The sequence below is a fragment of the Embiotoca jacksoni genome, unplaced genomic scaffold (assembly GCF_022577435.1).
Source record: "Embiotoca jacksoni isolate LCO1_2020_lvr unplaced genomic scaffold, fEmbJac1.0.p SCAF_18, whole genome shotgun sequence".
Classification (NCBI taxonomy): domain Eukaryota; kingdom Metazoa; phylum Chordata; class Actinopteri; family Embiotocidae; genus Embiotoca; species Embiotoca jacksoni.
Genome location: NW_027185318.1, coordinates 8143276 through 8170468, shown reverse-complemented (window position 1 = coordinate 8170468; position 27193 = coordinate 8143276). Strand labels below are relative to the sequence as shown.

The following is a 27193-nucleotide window of genomic DNA, read 5'->3' as shown; positions in this document are numbered from 1 at the left end:
AACATCCTATTATGATTAAAAGATACTCAGGAATATTGCTTGTGCTCACAGCATACATTTATTTAATCAAGGGCACAACCCCGTCAGTTATTAGAGTAACAAGACGCTGGAGGGCTTTTTAATTTGAAAGGAGAACTTTAATATTTAACACCATCACAGTGTAATGCGAGCTGCAATGTTTTGTACGGTGTCATTGTAAAAATCCGGATACTTTTCCAAAAAAAAAAGAAAAGTGGAAAAAGTCAGGCCGCTCAAATCATCTGAAACAGCCTCTTTTAGTAGTATTGAGTTTTGGGGTGTAAAAAAAAAAAAAAAAAAAAAAAAAAAAATTGGCGATAAAACATCCTAGATGGATTGTGCTTTACGACTTACGGGCAATAAAGCGGACCAGCTAGACTAGAGGCTCCATTAATGGGTTTTTTTTTTTGCCTGGGAGTTTTCTTCTTTTATCTCTTCACTAAAGAGACTCCCCAAATAACGCGCAGACTCGAGGAGCGGGCTACGGCGGTAGCGTCACACCGTACGTGATCGGCGCGCGGGTTTGCAGCGTCTGGGAACCTGCTACTTGGTTTCCCCATCCACACACGCGCGCGCGCGCGCACACACACACACACACGCGCGCACACACCCACAGCCTCAGTCAGTCAGACAGACAGACAAGACAAGACAAGAACGGACCACAGCCTCTCCGCGCAGAAAACGGCAGCAAGTGAAAGAGAAAAACTCTCTCCCGCCGCGTAGAAACCAACAACTTACCGCAGAAGTGACGTCGACGCGATGCCAGACGCGAAATGCTCCCGTTCGGCTTGAGAAGACGGCGAGCGACCGGGAAGGAGCTGCGGGCAGAAGCGGTAGAAGTGTGACAGCTGGAGACATTAACCGAGGGATTTGCGGCGGCTGCACGTGGGGGGGGGGGAAAAAAAAACAAACAAAAAAGAAGCTCGCAAACATTTCGGCGAGTACTCCCGTCTACGGTAACTCCATGTCAATATTTACGTTTTGTCGCACGGGAAAAAAAAAAAAGTTTAATTGATGTTTTGGCTCAATATACGCGGTTTTTTTTTGTTTTTTTTTCCGCGCTATTGATAGGACACACTTTGGCACAGACTGCGTCAACGAGCTTTTCAGCCACTTTGCGGAGAAATCGGCGCAAAGTGCGCGCGCGCGGCTGTAGCTCATTAACTTTTAATGCGCGTGATGTTTGTTGCTCTGTTAAACTTATCTCAACGTGACGTTTTAATGGTTTTCTGAACTAAGCTTTGTAAATAACGTCTACTGCGGTTTCAGAAGGTAAACTCTTGTTTGCGAAGTCTGTCCTTTTGCTTTGATAATAATTCCAGCTCATTTAATGGGGCATTTGTGTTGTTGTTTTTTTGTGTGTATGGCGTCCGCGTAGATAAACGGCTCCTACTTGTTTCGGTGGGGGGGGGGGGGGGGGGGGGCATCGATTGTGAACCGATTCAGCTGCCCCGCCGTGTTGAAAAGAAGATTACAAATTGTGTTCAGTCTTAAATGGTCCCAAATGTTTGATCAGAACACGTGTCTTTGTCCAATGTGTTGACCTGGAAGTGCAAATAATTCCAGTGAAATTCCTGTCAACCCAAAGTGCGTTTGGGTGTCGTCCAACTTGAATAGCTGGGTGGTGTTGTGATAGTCGGCAGTACTTCTGTATCGTCGGTCCGCTTGCTCATAAAACGGCGCGATCGCAGAGTTATCAGATCATTATAATCCACTCTTCATGCCTTGGCACCTTACGACCACGTTTTGAGAGCGCAAAAAAAACCCAACAAAACAATATTGCTGGATTTAGCTGATGAAAAATGAACCACGGGTAGAAAATGTGTTCATGTTAAACCTTAAATGTTCAATGCAAACATTTGGATCATCTGTGCAAAAACATTTAGCAGTCAAACAGGCTGAAAGCATTTTTTGATAATTTTTTTAATTAAATGTTTGGTATATTTGTGTGTAGGGCTGCAAATATGATTGTTTTCATCATCAATTATTATTTTCTCGTTGGTTGAATATCTGTTTGGTCTGAAAAAGTCAGAAAATCTTGAAAGATGTTGACCTATGTTTCCCAAAGCCCAAGGTGCTGCCTAAAATGTCTTTTTTTTTTTTTTTTTTTCCCCTCTACCATCACTCCACAACCAAAAGATATTCACTTTTACGAAGCTGAATTAGACCACGTTAGCGATTTCCCATTTAAAGAAAATGATCAATTAACGAAATATTTGGTGTGTAATTTCTGTACTGCTAATTGATTGGTGCGCTCCCCTAAGTGAAGCTCTTCTTGTGTGCGATGATGCAAATCTGTCAAAACTAAGCATTTTAGAGCCTCCATGGGGCCACCTACAGGTCCTTCAAACGAGCAAGTGATAAATGGGTGTTCCTAGTCAAGAAAATGTGCTCGCTCTGGTTTAATGGGATATAACAAAGCTTTTATTATCAATCCAAAAATTCCTGGGGTGGCTCTTTGCCAGGTACTATTCCAAAGGTAGAAAAAAAAAGCGAGCTGTGTTTTAAATTACGGTCGGCATAAGGTAAACTGCTGAGCTTGGCGCCCTGCCTGTGTCTCCACCACCTCGGCCTGCTCTGTTGCTCGACAGGACGTCTCCTTGCAGACAGACATAGAAACGTAACGGTTCCTTGTTTCTTTAGTGGGTCATGTAGTGAAAAGAAGAACAAAACCAACCTGTCGCTGTTTCGGACACAGTGACACTAGAATTTGGACTCCCTGAGGAGTTTTAAATCACTCGGGCTCTAGTCGCTGGCGCTGCAATACAGAAGTGCTATGCTGTGCTATGATATTAAGCGACACCTCCGTTTGTAATATATTTCATGAAAAAGTAACACAATTAAAACTGAAGTCAGATGAAGATTGATGTAGACCGTTTTTTTTTGTGTGTTTACCTCAGAATTCTTGCTGATTGTTGCGCGACGTGCGTCACCTATTATTTTGTGCATTCACTTTTGTATTGTTAATGCCTCATGCCATTTCCCCAGCATATAATTGAGTCGTGGTGGTAATGATCGCTGCAGTGTTCGAGACATCTATTGGTGAGTGTGCTCTGTTTGCTATTCTGCCGTTTACCCAGTCCCTCTCAAATATTGTATCGTTATAAGGGGCTGGGCTATAAAGAGCGAGCTCATTTGGGGGGGGGCCAGACATGTCATTCATTGATTCACGGTTAGCCCGTGCCTCCCCGGCACTAAATAACCTTCACTAGCAACGGTGTCAGCCAGAGAAATGGATGGGTCCTTCAATATCTTTCCTTTTTGTGGGAAAAGACTAAAGTCCTGCTCGGTGGGCTGCTTTGATGGAGAGTTATTGGTTCTCTTGATCTACAGTTTCTCTTATTTCATAACATGAAATAGACATCAGTGGGATGTGGACTATCTATTGTCATGTACAGTGTCGTCTACCGTTTGACCTACAGCACACAGTGTGTATTGGTCGCCCTGCGTATTGTCATAAAAAAAACATCCAGCTTCTGTTTTAGACATAAATTATCGCAACATGATGAAAAAAAAAAAAAGAATAATGCAATTATGAGAAGGATCCTGAGGCAAAAGACGGTTTTGATCCAATCAGAGCATTTCGGGGAAACTGCTGCATTACTCCCTAAAGAATGAAGTGACCCACAAATTACAGGAGGGGCAACTCTCAGAATAGTCAATTATAAACATTGGAATAGATTTCACTGTTCATTTTCTGACGATAGGTGGGATTCCTCTACTGAGCACAAACTTTCCAGCGATGGGAAACCGAGAATCTCTGTGGAATAATTTCTTGCCTTGCGGACGTTGTCATCCACACAATAAACAGGGTGGTTCAGGCTTGGAGTCACATGAAACAACTCTGCATTTGGATTTGGTTGTGAGGAATACAGCTGCCCTGCTGTCTCAAAAACAAAAAACAAACAGGAACAAGTGGCTATTTTATGTATCTGCTGGGTTTGAGCCTGGAGAGAGAGATTGTTTAGTATTGTCGTTTGTACTCCTTCACCCTCATTCTTAACTTTTTTTTCAAGTACATTTGACAAAATCAAGCCCATTTGAAGATCTCCGGACGTCTAAGATGGCAGATGAATTGTATTAATGAGCGTTTCTGACTGGCACGAGTTGGTTCTGGTGGAGGGATTTGATCCGAGATCGCAAAACTTGGACAGCTAAATCAGGCTTGTAGTCATACCGCGCTTGAATAAGCCGTCCTGCTGTTGTGCTCGTTTTGACTTGGTATTAATGAAAGGCTATTTCATAGAAGAATGGTTTTGCTTGATATTTACCAATCCAGTTTCAAAGTGAAGCTACCACGGCGCGAGAGAGCGGTTTGATTTCCCAAGAGCAGCTTTAAGGTGGTACATTGTAGAAATACTGCTGAAGGTATCCAATACGGGTGTTTTACTGACTTTCAGGTCTTGTCTTATGAAATACCAGAGAGTTTTTCCGAGGCATGAACTGGGACATGTAGCTCTAAAACATAATAATTGTTGGTGTTATTGGCACTTATCAGCAAATATTGATACTTGTAAGTAAGTGAAACATCTTCACTGTCTGTCAAGACTTGAGTTTATTCTGTTATTTATAGTGCGGTGCTGCACTAATGTAGGATTAAATTGTAATACAACCCAGGCTGGCGTTGACGCCACACAATCAACAGGGTAGGTCGTGTAATCTCTCAATAGTTCCACGAGAGGTAACATTTACCATCTGCTAATATATACTGCTCACTCGGTGACATTGTTGAATGACATCACTCTGTAAAGATTTCCTCTTTGAGGACGGGAGCACTGTGGGAGGTTTTTGTACTTTAAAATCAAGGCCTTCTGCAGAGCCATGAGTCACCATGAAAGATGTGCATGAGAGGCTGCCGATGAGGCAAAGTGTTTCATTTCTTTCATACTTTGAGAGTGCGGTATGGAATGAAAGAAACTATTTTGTCTTAAAGTTCCCAAAGCCAGTCAAATGTGAGTGGGAGGAGGAGATTGGAAGTGCTTCTAGAGAGCAGGATTTGTCGCTTATTTAGTTGGTTATCTTGCCATATCATTATGCTCTATATTTTCTGTATATATGTACTTAATCAGTAAATCATATTAATTCAACAAAATGTGAATCTGTACTCCAACTGCAAGTGATATCTCTTGTTACTTTCCTTCTTATTTCCCACTGTTGGTAGACACGCTGTAATTGGACGTCTTTTGCTGCTTCACCAGGAAGAAAAAAATGAAAAGAAGTGCTTGTTGACACACCGGTGCAGTATGTTTGCTGAACGTGCTTCAAGGACACCATTTAAGTCCCATGCGCAAACACTGCACATGGGACTCCTAAAATACACTACACTGCAAATGTTTAGAATGTTTTAACATATTAGTCATTGATTATTCTTCATTTTATTCTGTAAGATATATTAATGTATTAAATTTACTTTTTTTTTTTTTTTTTTAAACAGAATATTCTGTTAGCATTACTCAAAAAAAAATATTTTTTTTTTTGCTTGTGCTTGGCTCTGCATTGCTGTCTATTTACAGAAATGGAATTTTAAAGTTTCCCTGTATCTAACGGAGTACCGTAAACATACACAGGTTATAGCTGCCAGAGTCTAAATGGAAAATACTGAGGTAAGGAGAAGTTCTTCTAATTCCCATTCAGCTGTTGGTGTTCTCTAAAGAGTAAAGATAAGACACAAAAATGGGTTTTCCCATTCTTATCTTACTTTTTTCTGACGCGTGTGCGCACACACATTTGTATAACTAAGCCCTGCCCTTACTTTAACCTAAACTTAAATCGACACATTTTTTTCCTGCGACCGACTCTTAACCCTCGTACAGTCCTCACTTACCAGAAAGTGTTCTTCTCACTCTCTTGATCCACAACTAACACCTCCTCCAAAAGATAGGACAAAGTGTGTGCACGTACAAAATCTACAGTCAGTAGGTTTCAGTTGTCCCTCAGTCTGCCTTGGCTCACTAGTCCGCATCCACAGCATCCTGTAGCTCACTATTTCATATCTATATGATTGAATTCTAATGGCTAACTAAGTAATTGTCACACCAGCTACCAGACTTAATTGCACAAGTAGCAGAGTAAATACATTTGGGAACAGATGGACTTTGACAGATTTTTTTTTTTTTTTTTCAGCCTGTGCCAGCTGCTGGTTTGGCTCTGTGTTTATATGTCTTTCTAAATGAAATGAAAGGGGCACCTTCAGGTCACCTCCCGCCTGTGTTTTGGGCTCATTTCCTCTGATCCTGCCTCTGTTGCTCCTGGTACTGTGGCAGATTCCCATTTGCTTATGAGCACAGGCTGGAGGGCAGAACTGTGTTGATGCTTAAAGAAGTGGCTGGTACGGGCCAACTCAAAAGACCCCACTCTAGTGAGGTCCCGGGCGAGCATTGAGCACTGACTGAACACATTTCACATTAACACACGAGGCAAGAGGGCAGCAGGGGGAATGAGCAGGAACAGTGCTGCTCCTTTGGCTGCTCGGCAATTCCCGGCCACACTTAACGAAGTGTGTTTGAAAGGGGCTTTGCTTATAAATGGGGTGATGAGCAGCCGTTAAATATACGTGCGTCGTTTTCACTTCCACAGCGGCTCCTCGGCTACAACTGTTCAGTCCTGTACTGTTAGCATTGCTCAAAGTCAACCCATAAGCTGTACACTGTAGCTGGCTACATTTCACTGCCGAGAGGCTCCTGTCTGCTTCCTCCTCCTATTCCTTCTTGTGTTCTTCCTCGCATCCCCCGTCTCCTCATCCCTCCTTCCTGTCATGCTTTCCTTTTCTTCTACAAAAACTAACAGAGCTCCTTTGTCAAGTTATTAAGCCACATATGTCGAAGTTTAAGCATCTTTGCAGTTTTTCACGGCAGATAACCGATTAAAAAAAAATAACATTAAAATAAAAGAAAGCAGTATTTTTTTTTAAGTTTGGAGTAAAATGTAGAATAAATGAAAGCAAGGAGAAGGGGTGACTTCATTTGGACCTCATACAGTTCTATGCAGTGTTAAGTATGTGCAGGCTGTTGTAAAAGTACATTTCCCCTCAACAAATAAAAAGTAAATATAAATAAACAAACAAATCTGTCTTCAAATTGTACAGAAACGCTCCGTGCTCTGATACACACAATACATTAACTGCCATCGTTGATAAACATGTAAATGCAGAATTCAAAATTCAGAGCTGACCTCAGAATATTGAAAAAGCTCAAAAATAACAATGCAAAAGCTCTCCTGTGCTCTTTGAAGTCGGACTGGCACGGTACAGGTCTTTCGTTCCATATCGGAGCTCAGTATGACGCGCACATACAGCTCAAACACAGTTTGGCACAGCATTTGCATGGTGTCTGACTTACTTGAAAGGCCTCAGTTGAAAGCGCTGTCCTGATGTTGACAGAGGGTCGAATGCAAAACAACTCTCTGCCTATTTTTATAGGAAACTTTAGGTCTGTTTCTTCACTGAAGTGTTTGGATGTTGGATGTCTTTTAAATGCCAAAGAAAAGGCATATTTATTAGCCTTTCTAATTACTCTCCACAAACTCTTGGCCTGCTTCTTGTTTACTGGGAAGGCTTGTGTTGCTGAAAAAGCTGGAAGGAAGATGGGAGATGGATAGAAGGAGAGCGTATTCATTAAGGCTGTAACTGTCTCGCACAGACACGAGCGTGAAAAGTTTGTACATGTAGAACTACTATGACTACAATTTCTATATTTACCGCAAAAAAAAAAAAAATACACTGCGGTTTTATTGCAAATCTAGTAACAGATATATTGTCATTTTTATAGATTAAGTTTCTTGATGGGATATTTTCATTTCACTCAATGTCATGCAGTGAGTCTTTCATTTGTCTGAGAGGGTTTTTATAGGAGATTTACACGTGGGACATCTGTTCAAATAAATGCTGAATGATACGGTGGCCTTACATTGCCTTTATGAAACCTCTTATGTTACAGTTTGTGGGCGATTGTGTCAGAGAGGTGGTGATTCATCTTACTTTGTAGCCCATCTGTACACCTGTAATGCATTTCATTATGAAACTGCCGTAGAGCTCACACACTCGAGAATAATTGAACAACAATAGCTTCACGGATGTAGTGTTAACTGCTGGACTAGTTATTAGTTTGCATAATATTGTAGCAATCTTATCGTGTCCAAAGCTTTTAGGTGCTACTGTTGTTCAAAGTGTTCCTTCTGGCCTGACGTAACCCTACTTTAACAATGACCACCAGTCAACAATGGCAGGCTTTCAGCCACTAAGTTTGGGAATGGGGAAGTTGGCTTTCTGCTGCTCATTTCAACTTTATTCTCCTGCAGGTTTTTCTTACGTAACAAACGGTCAATAAAACGGGGTTTCTGTTTCGCTTAACCGCTGAGCACGGATTTTAAAGCTCGGTGCGCTGTTAGAGGACAACTTGGTGTTTTGTAGGCAGTCGGTTATTAGCAAGTCAGTTTGATGAAGACATAGTTTTGCAGTCTGCCGTGCTTTGCCTTGCAGTGGAGTAATTCTTCCACTGGTTGATGCTGACAGATTGGTTCATCAGCAGCAGGGTGGCTTGTGCAGTATGTGCTTGTGAGAGCTTTTGTTTCTCAAATGAATGTGTGAGCCTGTGAAAATGATTAACTTCCACAGTCCCCATGAGGGCATTTGGACCTAATTAACTCGCTGCTTTATGACCGTATCCTGCACTTGAGCACACTTGATCCAAGTAAACACAGTTTTCCCTGACACCATCAGACACATCACCGTGCCTCTCACGGTGTGTTTGCTGTCTCCAAGAAATAAAATCACTTGTAGACGTTGGCTTTGTAATAATAGAAACATGATTGCTGTTCTGTATCAGTGAGACTTGCCCGTATTCGTAACAGCTTCAGCTGAAGTCATTTCATCTCTGTGAGTGGCAGCGCTTCCAGGGAGAACATTGGCCAAAACACTTAGAGATACGGAATGTGGAGGCTGGCGGCAAAACACAGAGATGCAACTATTTTTTGTTTGGAAACCCTTCACCCCCCTCTGTCATTACTTCAGCATGCTATGCGGTGTGAGCAGACAGCTCAGATTGTTTGTGTGGTTGTGTGTCTGCCAGAGACCGAGGGTCGTGATTGACTCAACACTGAGGTTGTGAACGGACAAACTGATCAACACAGAATTATTCCTCTTCCTCATGTCATGATTACTTGGGTAAAGAAGGACTCAGTTCGACTCCTGATTTTGTTTATTTTTAATACTATCTTCTAATATTTGCATAGTTTTACCTCATCAGGCATTTAACCTCTTACTACTCCTGAATTGTAAGTATAATCTTTTTTTTTTTTTTTTTTATCTGCTAAGGTATCTTTTAATTTTTACACTGTCAACAGTATGCGTCGCCTGATTCACTGGACTATAGTTGTAAATAAAACCCAAACAATCTGAATAGCCAGATATTCAGCAGATGTAAGTCAGAAAGTGTTTGTGTGTTTATTTTTCAATCTAATTTGCCAAATAGGAGACTCTTGTGTCTGATAAGTAGTTGGCCTGTTCTGCTTTTTCAACTTAATGTCAATTGCTATTTCTCTTGACTCTGTTCTCCTCTACAGTGAGGATTGGGCCTCTCCACTTTTAACTGTTGCCCAGCTGTTTCCTCCTGCCGAATTTGGAGATGAGTGCCAAGACAGCCATCAACAAGGAGGTCTTCATACCCCACGATGAGAAGATGCTTGTTGCTGTGCAGGTGAAACGGAGGACAAAGAAGAAGATCCCTTTCCTGGCTACTGGCGGTCAGGGAGATTACATGACCTTCATCTGCCTCTCAGGTCAGAACAAACGAAAACCTCTTTCTCTCTCGGTAGTTTTTCTGAGTTTAAATGACTCGTGTGTGTCAGTTGTGATCTTGCAACACAAATGACATTTCAACACGTCTCCCACTGACGTTCACACTGATGAGCATGTTTACGTTTCCTCTGCCAATAGAATGCCACGCTGAATCAATTTACTGCTGGGCTTTAAGCTGAAATTTCATAATTGTTTCACCAGAAACTTGAGGTTTCAGTTATTATTTTTTTGTTGTTGCTATTGGAGCATTAGCTGATATATTGCCTGTCAATTGAATTAGCCATGGCTATTATTCATGAGCAGAACTGCTTATGAAGATCAATGACATTTCTTAATTCTGCCATTTTAATGTATTAAATTGTGCTTCGGCAGCAGCAGATTGCATCACCAAGGATTCAAAGTTACTTAACGGTGACAAGGAGAAATGTATTGATAGAGTACAAATGCCACCAGAGCTTTATCCGTGTTGGTCTCAAATTCAAGCTTGCTTTACAGTCGTCAAGACACTCGACACTGAGCCTCTGTTTACACTCTCAGGTGCACACACATTAAAGCCAATTGTGTCAAGCGCAAGTCACAAATTAACGGACACTGTTTTCCAAAGGGTGCATGATGAGTCATTTCTCCTTTCATGTGGAAATAAGTATTGCTTGATGTTCACTCTTTGAAATGCCAGTCCGATCACTTCCCCAGCAACAGCCTTCACCCCTGTGTCTCGTTTGAGCTTCTATGCTCTTAAATCTATTTAAGGCACTAGATATTTTTGACTGCTTCGTCTGCATGACACAATGGAAATTCATTAATCATCTGATCTTGTAACTTGAGTTTTTTTTATTTATTTATTCATAATTATAGCAGAATATATGACATATGGATAGATTACAGATTTGTATTGAGTGGAAAGTAGTTGGTTTATGTCCCTGTAGTTGGAAAATTGGGAAATTAGCAAATATTTCTTCAGACCTCTGAGTCTTCCACTTCAGAATTTACACATTTGAATTCAATTTGTATTTGTGTTATTTTTGCTCCCACTTCAAGGTAGATACTTTCCCGGCACAAGCGAACTTTGAGTGACGTACGTGTACAGTGATTGGTCGAATAAATGAGTCAGAGCAGCACTGGCAACCACTATTAATAAGAAATCAATGTTAAACGTTCATAGTTTTAAAAACAGTGCCTTATGATAGTTTAAAAAAACAAAACATTTCTCAGCTCGAATCATGGCGTCCTCCATCTTGTTGTTGGTTTTGTATCATATAGAAATTATGTTACAAAAAAACTTAAGGAAAATGACACCAGTCTATTATTTGCCATTCTGTATTCAGTAACTGAACACAATTTCCCAACTGATAGTGTTCAGTTACTGAATACAGAATGTGTCAGTACGACTGTTTGTTCTAATACACTGAAAGCCTGTGTATATATCAGTGTCACCCGGACGGGAAGACAGACTGTCAGAGGCAGGTCCAGTCTTAAATCCCCGCTGACGCATGGGGGAGGATGGGGGGGGCAATTTAAACTGCCTGAAAGTTGCTATCAGTGGAGGATTTGTAGAGATTTACTTTTATGGAGATTTGCTACAGTCAGTGGCTCCGACCTCGCTGTAAGAACGGAAAGGGCCTAATCTCAGAGTGTGTGTGATTAGAGGAACTGTGGGCTGGTGAATTCTCACTTCATGTACTTTATATATATAACTCCGCTGCATAGGTACGTTTTCTGATTTTTTTGTCTGCAGAGCATGTATGAAGGTGCCAAGGCTCTGTCTTCTACATAGGACCGAGAACTAACTGCTACTCATCTGCTGACATCTTTGTGTTATGAGTCGAGACACCAGGCTGATTTAAACATGTAATGAAACGACTTCTTGATTCAATGTTGATATATTTTTTTTAAAAGAAGAAACATTTTGCCACCACATTATCTATATATGTAGGAATCGACTTCAGACAAATCAAATTTTCTAAAACAAATTGAGAAAGTGCGGCGTTTATGGTCTGTCCTATCACTACCATCACTGCCCAAGTTGATGTATCCCTGCCACAGTGTGCCTGAGATGTTTTGCTGTCTCGTCCTTGTTAACAGACTCTTGACCACGCTGATGTTTTGCATCACGTGGGAGCGCAGAAGTAGAGAAAGGCACTATTATGTACAGTCGTTCACGTTACCATGTGGCATGTCTTTAAGCCAGCAAAGCATTGTTCAGAGTTTTATGTGGGTTACTGCTGCTGCGCTGTAGTGGCAAACCATGAGTGTGAAACCAGCCAGCGCACGCCTCACAACACATTTGAGATACAAGGCGACTTGTGTGACTTTGAGTGTTCAGCCTGTGTGCAACTATGTGAAAGGATTGTGTCTGTATATGAGGGCAGGGAGTGGAGGTCACTGACATTTCCGTGGCGACAGTAGCAGATAGTTAAGGCCTCAGGGCCATGCAGTGGTGGGAGTTATGTAATCTGTGGCTTGTCACTGCTACAGGAAGCCTCTACAGTATGCAGAGCTGTACTGTAGAGACAACCGCAGGCACTTGACTCTCAAGCTGAGCAGGGTGCCAGGATGAAACACCAGGCCGTCACTGCTGCTCTTAATTCCAGGATCACATGCTGTAGTCATAAGATCTGACTGAATATGAGAAGAACCATAACATTTTCAAGTAATATGAATGAAAAGACCGTTCCTTGCCGTTTTTAAAGTGGTGACCGTTTCTTGTTTGTTTGGAACACATCACTGCTGTCACATGCTTGAATATGGATGTCATGCAGTTGACCTCGTAACCCCAGCATTCAGTTTGAGCTGTCTTTTTTTTTATTGTGGGGGAGACTGAGGCTTTGAATCATATGTCTGTTGAACACATGGCTGTTTGTCTTAGATAGAGCGATTTATCAGTGGAACAAGAAAGCCTGGACAGCTGCCACTTTTAGAGCAGCGCTTGTTGAAAATTACATGTGGCTCCAGGAAAACAGGACTGTTTCGGCTCACTTCGGTAATTGTTGTTTGGCTTCAGGGTGAGAGCTTGGAAGTCAGTTCTATGTTAGCAAAGCAGACCAATAATATTCTTAAATTCCCTGTACAATAAACCGATTTCCAATTTCATCCACAATGTCTAACTCAGCCTTTTTTTTTAAGACAATACTTCTGTTTTTTTTGGGTGCATGTTTAAGTTCATGTCCTAATCTGTTTGATGTTGTTCAGGCATTTGTCCACTTTGGGTTTGGAAACAAATCTGCTTCTGAATGAGTCAGGTGATTGTGGTAAGAACACAACACAGACCGTTTGCAAGAGTATAAGATGCATGTCATTCAAGGTAAATCTAAAATATACAGGGTTTTCTGATTCCTTCAAGCACACCGACGCTCATCAGGACTGATTAGACCAGAGAGCTAAATTGTAGAAATTTTAGATTTTTTTTTTTTTTCCTTAAATTCTTTATACAGACCAAAGGAAGTAAACGAGTTTCACACAATCGAAAGGATTTAAATGGTTTGTGTATAAATTGGAATTGATTTTTTTTTTTTTTTTAATACCAATTTGACTTTATCACAAGTGACGTATATCAAATACAGTTCAAAACTAAACACTCTGCCTCGCCTGTTTTGTGATGACATTTCTAAGATGTCTTTGATCTGCTATACACATACACATTCACATTCACACAGAGTTGCTCAACTACACACAGAAACATATGTTAACACTTCAACAACAACATCAGGGGTCTTGATGACATAGGAGTGTATTGGAGCGATGCCAGAAGCTCAACGTGGCCCAAGTTGGTTAGTGAGCTTTCTCTTTGATCACTGGGCTTCACGCGGTGCCTTTGTGGCTGGACCTAAGGGCTGAAACACTGGACCACGCACAGAATGTTTGGCAGGAGAGATGTGAGGCTCGTTGAGCTAGATAAGACACTGTGAAGGTTCACTGGAGGTAGCCTATTAGTCTACATGGTTTTCTTTTCATTTCATCTGATCCGAGAGGAAACCATATTTTGGTTCCTCTCCCTCCCCGTTTCTTTGAGAAAAACACCTTATAATTTTCACTACCTTTTTTTCGTACTTGTGTTTGTAACTGCTACAGGTTGGCAGCCTGAGGGGGTTAGTGAAGGAGATGAGAAGCCATCTGTTGGTTAAATCACATCTGGGAATCCCATTCTTTTGATTACCAGTACCTAACTTTCCTGGCTTGACGTAAACAACCTGCAGTTTTCTGTCTCTGACACATGCTTTTGTGCATTTTGCTACACTGATGCTTTATGTAAATATGTGAATTTCCATGTGGGAAGCATGTGGGCATCCATGGTTTTGGGTGCATTTGTTTTGTGTTTATGCAGGCATGTTATTTTGCGGGTCGGTTTAAATGTTTAATGTCATGCGTAGGCTCTCTTGTGCGTGTGATGTAGTGGGAGCCTCATGCCGGCATCCTGTTTAGAGTGCATCTTTTTTTTTTGTGGTGTTTGTTTTGCATGTTCAGGCGTCGTCTTATCCCACTCGATTAACTGAAAGTTGAAGAATGTAATGCAGAAACGATCCACTCAACCACATGATGCGCAGGGATTATTTAATTTGAATACCTTTCACTGGAGTCAGTGATTTATGACAAATGCACCAATGTGTCATTAGTGAGTCCTCTTTGTTGAAGGGACAAAGGTTTCGTCCATTTCCGTCCACACATTCACATTCACAGCCCCCAATATCAGTATTTCCTCCAAGCCCTCATAGAGTGAAAATTCCACTTACCACACCACTTTGTGTACTGCAATTGTGCACTTCCAACTGTCCTCCATTCATCATCAGCATCCTCAAGATTATGGATGAGCAATCAGATTATCGCTCACTGGTATATTAAGATGCTTTAGGCCAATCAGAATGTAAGATCAGTTATAACCTTGGTTATTCTGTTCAAAAACACATCAGGGTAACATTCTGTATTCATATACATACATTTTAGGTTTTGGAGTTGTGTGCCAAGGTTCCTCCAACCTTACATGTCGAGACTGAAAAACAAATGAGAAAGCATAAATGCATATTCATAAGCATTTCAAAGGTGTTAACACAGACCGCACCATTAAACAGATTTAATGTTTTTGGGCAATATAGGTCGAGATAAGAAAATTCTTGAAAAATTAAGCTTTGATCAAATTCTTTTTTACTTTAACATCGTAACATAGATTCAGAGTGCTTTTGTTTTTTTTAATTGTTAGGTAAAACTTTTTTTTTTCTTTTCCCATAAGTAAAAAAATTGTCTTTGGCTTTGCACTTTAAACAAAACTTTTCGACATAGTAGCAGTTATATAATTTATACTTTAAATGTAGGCGGCTTGCATGTAACTTAAACGGAAACTGCTACATGGTGACAAAACAAACTTTTAATAATCGTTCAGTGTTTTACACTCCGCAGCTGAGGACTTCTGTGCTTATTCATTTTTAATTGTAGTGGACATGAAAATGGTGCAACAGAAGATGGTAGGAACTGCAGCACGGTACCGCACCATGTGCTGCGCTTCACATTTCTAGTTGGCGTTAGCGTTTACATTAGCCAGTAGAACTTTTTTTTTTTTTTTTTCAACATGTCAGGGAGTCTGGACAAATGTTTGTTAATGAGGTTTAGCCAGCTGTGGGTGGTCTGTGTTCGGTTGTGAAGATCGTTGCCATTTGTGGCTTATCAGGGAAGCAGCAGTGACTGATGCTGGCCTCCCAGTGTTTACTGAGAGCAGAGACATACAGCCCACTCACACAGGACCAGATACATCAGCATGACACTAATACCGCATACCCTCTTTAAGTACGTGTGTTTATGTGCATACATTTGCGTGCCGCACATACCAAAACTGCTGCGTCTCAGTGGCTACGGCAGTCTTCGTCTAAACTAATTAGGTTCTTGGCGGCTCAGCTCATTTTTATGGGAGGTTGACTTCTCTGGAAAACATGGACTGCCCTCACTCTTGCCTTCCTAATGATGTCAAACTCCCCCTCATCCCCTCTGCCTCAAATCTGCCCTTGGCCCAGATGAAGGTCCTTAAAAGTTTTAAGAATGGTTTCAGTGCTTGAGTGACCTGAGCAGAATGTAACCGGTAGTAGAAGTGAAGGGCAGATAACAGAGTGAGAAGATTATTAGGATTGAATGGAAATCTTTTTTGGTAGCTTTGAAATAAGTATGCATGTTTTGACTAAGTGTTAAAAAAATGGACATCGAACCACATTAGATTAATATTTATTTTGTGACTTCACACAAATAAGAGTCATTCTTTGGTCATTTCTCACTTACTAACTGTTTGTTGGTAAGACAGAAATGAGAGCATGATCAGTTTGACTATCTGTTTGGTATTGCTGCCCTTCAGTTTCGGTTGACTCGAAAAAAACATATTCACAGAAATGATTGGGATTGCTACAACACACCTGACCTTGACGCTTGAGTGCCAGCAGATGTCAGGTTGTTATCCAGTCCTATCACTCTCAAATGGCACTTCAGCCTCCAGTTATGGATTCAGTGCACTCATCCATATCAGTTACCCAGGAACTGTGTCCTCTCCTGGCGCCTCAACACGAGGCCCGATATATCACAAAAATGTATTTGTTGGGTCACAGTTTTGGAATAATACTGGATTAATCAACTTGGGTTTCTCATTTAGCTTTAGTTATTTTTTTTTTTATTTTACTGCACATATCCAAGTCTTTGAAGGACAACAGGAAACCCAATGACATGCAGTAAGGCTCAGTCTCTGCTATCTCTTTCACCCGCTCACTCATACAGCACACACGTGCACGCAGCAGGTGGAGCTGATAGATGAAAGGCTCAGGTGCTCTGCAGGTGGACTGTGCTGTGAGTGATGTTGTGCATACAAAGCCTCTCTCTGTAAAGATGGCCAGCCTGTTTTATGCCGCCTACAGAGAATTTGCATGGTGTGTGTGCGGCGTGTGTGCGGCGTGTGCATGTTGGGAAAACACTACATGCTCCAGTAGCTCTGACAGCTCTCTTCACACTACTTTCCTATATACAAAAGCTAAACTGTCTAACATCATCCTCCATCAGCTTGTCCTCCTGGCCATTACTGTCCCAACTCATTCTGCTTACCTTCTATCCAGACAGCACTTTAGTTCCTATTGCACACCTATAATTTTACACCCTGATCCTCCTCCCAATTCAACTGTGCGCTAGTCATCCATCTGTGTGCTGTTCTGCTGCTGCTGCTGTGTTTGTGTCTTACTTTCCAGGAGAAACGGTAGGGTGCTTTCTTTTTAACGGGAATTTGCTGATTGCTGGTGGAAGCAGTGCACTGTTTTCAGTCTGGAAGGCTCACTAGCTTCCCCTAACTCTTCTCTCTGTGGCTGCTGTTGTTATCGTGCCTCTCTTCTTTTTTTTTAGGATTTGTTTTGTTGAGGACAGGAGGTGTTCCTGCTTACATTAGAAGCAGAGAGGAGATAGGAAGTACAACTGAAAAAGACAAAACAAGGGACTTGTGTAGTCTTGGTTATTCTTTCATTGGACCGTGTATGCTTACACTATATATTTCACCTCAGGATGTTATTTGTGGGTAGGTGTAGTTTGAAACACTTCATATACAGTTGAGAAGAGTTTGCTGTGTTGCAGCACTGGATTTCTAACCCTCTAAAATTAGATCATCCTGAGGGAATGTTTTCAGTTTGTTTATGTGCCACAGTACATAAAGGGCAAGATATATATATATCTTTTTCAATCATACACTAGTTCATAAACAGGAGTGGAGAAAATGTTAAATCCATTGGTAGATATGGTTCTTAACTTGAAGACCTTATGACTTCTGTTGTTTAGAGTGAACAGGGTTTGTTTCTGGCTTCTTTGCTGGGGTGTATCGTTGTTTTTCCTCTGTTGTTGAAGTGTTGATGGCACACATACAGCAGGGAATGGCCCTGGGAGATGAGGTTATGTGGCCATTATTTGAGAAGAGACCCAGACAGCACATGTTTTTTGGTGCGGTGTACTCTGAGCATATGCATTGGCTCACTAACGGAGCAAAGACCGTGTCAATGCAATTCCCCGTGTACGTGGAAAAAGAGTAATCTTCATGGTGTTCTCAGCTTTTGTTTAGTGCAAACAAGGCTTGTACCCCACATCCTTCCTTTCACTGGTGCAGTGTGAAATGAAGGGAAAAAAAGGGGGAGAGAAAATAGCTGTAATACAAGAGTGAAGAGCCTGGCCTCATAAAAGTCACCCATCCATATAATTAGCTGATGTGCTGTTCTTGTCAAACTGAGAGCCTCCACAACTAAATGTTGAATAACCAACTTTAGTTACTCAACCCAGTTGACTTTCCAACATATTGATTTGGCTGTATTTAAACTGCCTCTGAAGATATTGCAAATAGAAATGGCTCACATGAAGAAAAAAACATTTTTATGATGTGTTTCTGGGCTGAACAACAGGGCTCGTTTCAGTAGAATTCTTTTTCATTGCACAGCGTATTGACATTCCTTGGTTACAAAAAGTCCTGCCAGTGCATTATGATTCAACACATTTCACAAAGCTTTGTTTTTCAATCTGTCACCACAGATTGGAAGTAATAACAGTCCTGTTGTAGGGGAGGGAGTTGCGAGATCAAATGAAAAAGTAGCCAGACGCTGTCAGAGGTAAGAGGAAGTGTTTTTGTGGATCACATTATTTTTTTTATCCTTTCAGGGCCAGATCACGAGTGTAACTTTGGATAGTCAAATGCATCATAGGTCAGTGTCATGTAATCAGCCTTCGAATAAGTTGTAGACACCCAGGAAATGAGGCGCTGTCTTTTTGTTTTCAGTAAATCCTGTCTAATAAATCAACTCGGTCAATATTAGCTCATTGCAGATGTATTGGTATCAGCAAGTCAACCAATATATTAGAAGAAGCGGAAGTACAGACATTTCAAAGATATGTTTTTAAACAATATGATCACTCTATAGTTTGTCAAAAGCAAATTTTAGGAAACCTACAGGAAAGGGAAGGAAAAAAAACAAAAACAAAATAAAAGGCTTAATGTGTAAAACACTACACATAGATTGTCCTCACCATTTCTTCAGGCCTTTAATTAAAGTTCAGAAAGAAAACATTACATTAGCCACTGCACTCACTGATGACAATACAGACAAAAAAAAGAGTGTGATAAGGTTTTCCCATCAAGGTTGCAACAACGCAGGAACAGGTACTCGAGTAATTTATACATGTCTCTGTGTGACTACAATGACTCTCTTAATTGGTTCATTTGTTTTTTTGAAAGCACGGGAAGAAGATAATTAATGCAATGAACCTGGTCTGTGTTGAGTGCTTTTCCTAAGATCTAAAGATGAAGGTCAAGATATATTTTCCTATCCCTTGGGGAAATTTGTCTTGGTGTCAGAGTTACTGCCACACAGGAACTTATTTGCACCTTCGCAATGATCAATGCATTAGTGCCAAAGTTCACAAAGTGCTGAAGTTCAGACATTTTTCCCACACAACTTGAGCCTTCTTAAAAAGTAAGATCTTTAAGAGCTTTCAACACGTACATGGCAGTGTTATCAGTATGCACACCAAGGTATTCGTCGGATCACGCCTGATTAACGGGGGGGGGGGGGGGGGGGGGGGTGCTGTGAATGACTCCTGGACTGTCGTCACATGACTCGGAACATATGACATCTTTTCAGTTTACCTCACGTTTATTATAAGGTGATGAATGTTGCACGATTGCACAGCTGTAGAGTGGTTGGATGATGCGTCACTGTCCGTGTGTAATAAGCCAAGAATGGCAGTATCATCAGATCACTTCATAATGGAGTTCTGAGGAATCCTGCGAACGCACTTAATGTGAAGAGGACTGGAGAGCTCTCGTGTCCCTCAGGGGCATCTGTGCTGTTAAGTCTGGGTTCAGTTGTTTATCTTCCCGTCACAGTTTAACCTCCATCATAGATGGACTTAGCAGAGCGTCTGTTATCTTAACGCATATGATATCATCCTGGCTTCAAGCATCCAGTACAATTTATGTGTTTGGCTGAAAAATCTTGTATATCTGGAAAAAGTATCCGGCTGTAAAAAAAACCCCATATGGCTTAAATCCAGCCAGATGGTATATTTTAGAGCCGCAGGTATAAGTTGCATTTATTACTTGACAGTGTTTGAAATGCGATGTGTGCTTGAGTAAAAACAAATGACTACTTTTTTTTTTATCCAAAACTTAACTTGGACATTTCTTTCTGTTAGACATGTTAATGGTAACGGACATCAACACTCCCTACAGCCCCATTGAAAGGAAAGATTTGTTTTGGCAGCAGCCAAAAGCTCGAAATCGACCAAGTATCCATAAATAAGACTAATTTTATGGATGTGAATGACAGGTTTGAGCTTGGCTGGATCTTCTCTGTGTTAATCTACAGGTGCAACCAGTAAATCTGTGCAGGCAAGAGTCCCCTTGTGACGCTGCCTGCCATGAAATACTTGTCTGGTTATTAGAGACTATCAGAGATACATGACACCATTAATCAGAGGAAAATAAGGACTGTTTTGTGCAATATATAAAATTGCTCAGGCTGGGAGAGGAAGAGGCAGGGAGGGAGCCGTGGATAGTAGTGAGACAGTGAGACGTGGGAGAGGAAACGGAGAGTGAGCTCTCAAGGGTCCTAACCTCTTACACTCTTTACTGGAAAGAGGAATGGTTTAAAATGGAAAGTAAAAGCTGGAGCGCTGTTACTGAGTCAGAAATGGTTTTTTCTTGTTCAGTGGAATGGAAATTCACGTTGATGGTTTTCTTATTTACTGGCCAGAAAGTATTGGTCCTTCTGAAAAGGAGCTTACTTTGCTGAACGGCTGTATCTGCAGTGCTTCCCACATTGATTCTGTTTGATTGTTTCACTTAATTCTTCCAGTTTGATATTGAAATGATCTGGTATTACCTAAACATATTCAGTGTAAAGTCAAAGTTGCAACATGCATGTGTAACACAGTTGAAGTGTATTCCCTTTGATGAAGTTATCGTCTATCTATCTCTTAACCCCAACAAAAATGACTGGAGAATAAGAGACACATTTATTCTTCTGCTGTTCATGTGTCTTGCCTTGATTTATTCCTTGGTGGCCACAAAGGTATCTTAATACCTCAAGTGCTGCATACATAAAATATCTGCTTGTGCCAAAGGAGCATTTCAATTTATGCATGTCCTTCATAAACTGTCACCTTCTTCTTTGACCATGTCTGCTCACAGACATTTATGTATCTCAGTGCTCAATATCTTCTTGATTTCCCAAAACATTCTCCAGAGAGAGAGAGAGAGAGAGAGAGAGAGAGAGAGAGCATCAGGGAGAACCATGAAAACGGGTACTGTAGTTTACGATGCGTTCTCAATACTCTTTATATGGTCTACATTCGTCTTCACTCATCCATTTTTGAAATGCTTCTTGTCAGCTCAGCAGAAGCCTGTATGGGGGGGGGGGGGTTAATAAACCTGAGAGCATGTTTTGTTCGAGTCAGCACCACAGGCAAACACAAACATACAAAAAGCTACAAGACTGAAATTGCCCTGCAGTGACATTGGGGACTCTTAACAAGAATCGTGCTAGTTTTATTGCGCTTTAGCAGGCCCGACTCTTTAGCTGTCCAGTTATCTCCTGTTTGATTATATTAACTGTTTGGTAGGTAAAGTGTTGGCATCTTTTCACCGGCACACTGTTTTCCCATCATTTGGAATCTTATCTGAACAATGGGGATGACAGTGTTTGAAATTTGTTTAGGATTGAGTGAGGGTGCTTCATCCAGTCGCCACAAAACAGCTGCAATATAAAACTTTAGGTAATTGCACACTTAAACTTGCTCAAGAGCCTCTTCTTGCTCAGGGTCCGACTCCGTGAGGAGGCATGTTGCCAAGTTAGAGAACCGAAGTGCATCGCGCCACAATTCAGGGTGCTTGTGCCGAATGTTTTCCCTCACTGGGGGAAACCCTGAGTGTATCTTCCTGCTGCCAACAGATCAACTAGAGTTATTGTTGCACCCAGTCTTCTCCTTGTTATTCCCCATGGAATGTGTAAAGCAGAGTAATGGCATTATCATCTTTTTTTTAAATCACCAACTTGCGGTTATATAAATGTGTTTCCACTGCTCAGGGAGACGAGCTGGTTTGTTAACTGCCTGTAAGTGATTGAGGCAAGGACTCCAAATTATCGATTAGGCTTTTCGTTTGCAGAGAAGACCTTTCAGCTCTGAGTAAATATTTAGTTGGCTCTCTTACATCAGCCATGAGGTGAGAGAACAGCGTTGGCAGCATATGCTGAATTATACTTTGGAAAAGCAAATATTTAACATTGAGTCTTTCTTCCTGCCTCCATTCATAAATAAACAGACTAAATTGAAGTGCTGATTCATCCATTCCATCTTTGTGAATTATAATCGTTGTTTGACCGGCCCGAGGCTTACCTATCAATTCAACATTTGTTTTTTCTCAATTTCCGAGCCAAGTCAAACGGCTGCCATGGCAGTTTTTAAAGAATCCAGAGGCTCGCATGCCCCCATTTCTCATGAATTTCAAGGTTCATCTCCTTCATTTGTGTTATTTCTTTTTATTATTAATCTTTGAAAACTTTGCATTCAATACAGGAATTCCAAGTTGACCCTAATGCGGAGTTTTGTACACATATCTGAGGTGCATTTCCTCGAATGCAGCCTCCCAATGGCTTTACCTTCCAAAATCTTCTCAGTGGATGATGAATTAAAGCTGCATCCTGCTTTTATCCTGCAGGCTTTGAGCAGAGCTTATTTCTAATGGGACAGTTAAACACAATGCATGCAGAAGGCCAGCGGTATTTATTTGTTATAGATTGTCAACGGACATCATGACGCACTGAAGACACATGATGTGTAGTAACTTGGTTAAATGTCTGTATTGCACTGGTCAGTAGTGATACTTCCAGGGTTCCTAAAGGAAATACACTTTATTAGACTTTATTTCACAAAGTCAACAGCAGGTGAGCCTTTTGTAAAACTCCATTCATCGCTCTATTATTTTTGTGTACTGTCAACAATTTTCAGTTTTTTTTGCTTCTTACACTGCAGAAATGCTCTCTGCCTCCATTTGGTATTCGATGAGCCTATAGTTGTCTGAGAAAGGACAAAGAAGATTTAAAAGGACTATAACGAGAAAAGCTTTTCTCTGAGGGGCTCAAATGAAGCATGGCAGGATTGATACCATCAGATGTAATGAATTCAAAGGTGTATCTGATTCCACGGTCATACGCTGGCTGGGCCTGATCATTCTTATATCATTTTAAAGCCACTCGTATTGATTTTGAAGTGAGGCACATGGATTTGCTGAGCCAGTGCATCTGGAGTTAACTCTATCAGTCTCTGTGAAGGGAGGGTGGATTTATCTGTGGCCCCAAAATGGAGAAGAAATCTGCCTTCCAAGCAGATCTGAGTCCAGCTGCTGTCTCCAAGAAGATGCAGAGTTGGATTTGATGCGGCACCATATCTATTCATACTCACCTTTCTTTTCTTTTTTTTGCACATATATTTCTTTTTTCTGTTTTTCTAATCCTTTCCTTCTCAAAGGCCAAAAGCAAGCAGCAGACTGAGTAAAAGAGCACGAGTGAGAACTAAAATTAAAAGCTGGAGAGAACGAGTGACGATGGAGAGCTGTTGCAGCATTCAGGCAGTGCCAAGAGACATGTGCACAGCTGTGCAGGATACTTGTCCACAGTGCTGCTGGTTTCATGTCTGGCAGGTTGGCCAGACCTCCTCCACGAGATGCATATGTGAACCACCCCCACAGTGGTCCTGCGCTGATGTTCATATTGCTGTTATATTTGGGTGGCGAGGCTCTCTTTGTTTGCTTTTTTTTTTTATGAATGCTGCCTCGTGTGTTTAGTTAGATCAGGCCATTAGATGTGGATCAGCTATGATGCAAACAGACAGCACTGAATCTACTGAGCTTTAGTAATTGGACCTTGTGGGGAACATCAGACCGACTTCTAGAAAATGGATACACTCACAACAGCACGGGCACGCACACATAAACACACTGCTTCCCATAATATCACTTTGTCACAATTATCAGATAAAAGTCAGTCTGCAGTGAGATTAGAATAAATTGCTTTTTTTTGGACGAAGATATTTGTCTGTGCCAGTAGCAAATCTTGTGCATTGCCGGGGTCAGGTTAATCTGAAGTGAAGTCAATGGGATAACAAGTTAGTTTAAGGAGTGCTTTGTTGTAACGGACGGGGACGCAACATCTAGCAAGAAGCTTCCGCTGGGAGCTTTCACCCCAGTAAAACATTTTACAGAAACATGTTAGATGGCCCAAAAACTTCAAACCAACTTTTTCAAGAAAAGAGGATCTGTATTTTTTTTTTTTAGAAAGCTTTATATATGCTTCTTATTTCCTTCATATACTGGTTCAAATTTATTTTGTACACTTGAGCATTTGTTGCCGTTTTCCTAAAAGTCCTCTCCCTGATGGACTAGCCGAATTAAAAACATTTACATTCCGCTCGTTATCACTATTGATGGTTGGATAGATCGTTAATTGGAAGTATTTGAGGCATAGACGAGCGCTGGGTCAACTCGTATTGAATACAGTTGTTTGGTTTGTTAATTAGCTTCTCACTCTATCAATGGGTGCGTCTCCATGATGCAGAGACAGTCAAAAATAGAGACGCACTATATTAACTGGTGTTCATTATGAGAGGCCTCCCTGTAAATCTGTTCTGCAGTAGCTTCAGGGGGATTGTGGTTCCTACGACACATTGTGGCAACGCCTAGTTTCTCAGACCCATTTGTTTGTCACACTTCTCAGGTCAGAAACTTCTGCTGATTCTAAACGCCTGCATTGACCCCTCCTTGTTTCTTCGAACTAAATAGTTCAAGGTGCTATTGAGTGCAAAGGATCGGGCATGGTGTCTGTTTATTTTATCGGCATATTTTGATAATAATACAAATAATAATAACATTTCAAACTTACAAGTGTAAAAAAGGGAAACACATTTTGATCTGCTCTCCTCCTCATGATTGGCAAGCGTTACCGTGTCAGTTTAACATGGCCGTTTATGCTAAACTGGTTTTTGAACATGATGTTCTTTAATGAAGGCTTTTGATAATGTTCATGCCAAAACAAAGAGCATGACATTGAATTTGGCTTTTGTTTCATAAAAACAACCAAAAAAAAAACAACTTATCAGAATTGTGGAATGAGATAGAGAAGATAATCAAAACAAGGCTGTTTGATTATAATCCCAGGAAAAACTGACAAGAAGGCTGTTCTGTATCAAACGTAGGTCTACTCTCCTAAATAATAATGCTACACAAATGCCTTTTAATCAACAAGTTTATGACATCGTTTTTGTATGTGCTCATTCAGAGTCGATGAATAATTTGGCGGAATTGTGATAACACTTCAACTAAAGATGGAGGTGACTTCAACCTCACCCTGAATCCAGATGTTATGAGGCTTTACTCCGAATACATTTTGCTACTCTGTGACCTTTCAATACATCGTTACAAGTTGCATTAGTGTCTCCTCCCATGAAACCCATAACTCTTTAACTGGACAACTGGAGGCTAAAGAGAGAACTTTCCCTCCACATGTTTGATCTGTTCATCTTTTCATGTCCTTCGCTGTGAAGGCTATTTGATCTGCTCCTTTACTCCCCCGCCCATTCACTCTCACTTTCTTCACTTTGATATCTTTGACCTTCTTGTTATATTAATATGTTGGTCTTCATCTCTCACGTCTCAATTTTTTTTTAATTTTTTTTTATCTTTCACAATGACCAGCTGGAGTATTTGGAGTTGAAGCTAAGAAAGAAAAATACAGGCCTCCCTGAGAGGCCCAGTTGAATACGTGTCTTACATGTGTGTGCATGTTTGACACTTGAAATTACTTTATGAAATGCATATCATTATGTTAATGATTAATCCTTAATTGATTAAAACCATTCATATACATGAAATGGTTTAAATTATTAACAGATAATGCAGAAGACAAGGGATGATATGTGGTGCAGCTGTCAGAAAATGTTGTGAAGATCTGCTGTAGTACGTCATTGCACCACCAGGCGGAGCTTCTCGCTATATCACGAGATGGAGAAACGGGCGCGTTTGCCAGCTGCCCGTACGAGCCGCACAAATTGTAGAACGCCATCGAACGCGGCGTCTACTCGGACGTTGTAGCGTGGGTGGCATGTTAAGAGTCGCAGCTCCAGTGCTCGGTCGGTGGAAAGAAATGCTTCAACTTGTTTTTCTAGGTATATATCGTGAGTAAAACGGGAGCCGTTATGATACCAATGTGAACAGCTGGACAGATTAGAAATGGAACCATGTCCGGATGCTCTTCAGAGGAGAAAATGAAAAATGAGACTTGAATGCTTTCTGTCAACACGGCGTAAGGAAGAGAAAAGTTGCTGCCTGGCTGGCCCTGCTAAGTGTGGCAGTTGGGTTGATGAGCACTGCAGCATAAAGTTGTGAAAATACAGGCCGGGAGCCGAGTGGCAGCTTTTTTTTTTTTTTTCCTAGCTGCTTTTTTTTTTTTTTTTTTCCTAGCTGCGAACCATTCAGGACCAGCAGGACTCTAATTACACATGGTTCCAACAAAATTAAAACAAAACTGATGAGCTGTGTCAGCAATGCTCCCTTGCTTTGAGTGTTAAATACATTTTAGCTGTGAAAGTAAATAATGACAGATTTCCAGGACGGGTAAAGTCGGTACAACAGTGTTCCAACTGAGTCGCTGCTCTAACAGCAATAATGTCCGTTGCATTTAATACATTTTTTACGATTAAAACAGTGTTGCTCGTTGATGAGGCTGTGGCTTACTACTGGTCAGGGTTCAGAATTTGCATCCCTATCATAGACAGGAGTATTTTTTTTTTTTTATAGCAAGACAGTAGCTATGTTTTAAACCAAAAAAAAAAAAAACTTTTTTATGGGTTTGCGCGTGTGAGCGTGCTCTTTTGGTCATCATTCAGAAAGAACTACTGCAGGGTTCATGCCTTATATTTTACTAATAGTGGGACCTGACGTGCTAGTTCATGTGTCTTTGTCACTTACAGCTTAATGTTGAAAGTCCTGAAGATTTGTAAGTGCTCTTGTTGACAGGAAGCCAAAGCTCACATCAGCAACAACACCACGGCAGTTTCACTTTTGCTCGGCTGCCAGTTGCATGTCAATAAAAGTCTACAGGCTTACTGCAAAGGACAGCAGACTCTAAACTAGAAGCATGTTTAAAGAGTGTCATCTGACTTTGAGTTCACTATTTAAATGTGCTCAATCAATTGCAAATCAATGTTTTGCCATAATCAATTAAAAAAATGACACTGTGAGCAAGCTATTTGTATTTTATTCCATGACGTTTACATAATGTTTTCAAAGTACACGCCCTGATTTTGATAACGATCCCAATAGCATCCCCAATCTCTGATATTTTCTTC

General features: G+C 41.0%; 1 protein-coding gene across 4 annotated transcripts in view; it reads left to right on the top strand.

Moving 5' to 3' along the window:
- Nucleotides 1-526: 526 nt before the first annotated feature.
- Nucleotides 527-27193, top strand: part of stxbp6 (syntaxin binding protein 6 (amisyn)) — a 54779-nt gene continuing 28112 nt past the window's right edge. The window contains exons 1-2 of one of the 4 annotated variants that reach the window (XM_069152505.1): nt 527-955; nt 9577-9792. In XM_069152505.1, the coding sequence (XP_069008606.1) occupies nt 9639-9792 (154 nt within the window). In that variant the 5' untranslated portion in view covers nt 527-955; nt 9577-9638. Of the gene's footprint in view, nt 975-7852; nt 9289-9576; nt 9793-27193 lie in introns of those variants that run through there. The other 3 variants (XM_069152504.1, XM_069152507.1, XM_069152506.1) reach the window with 3 other exon arrangements.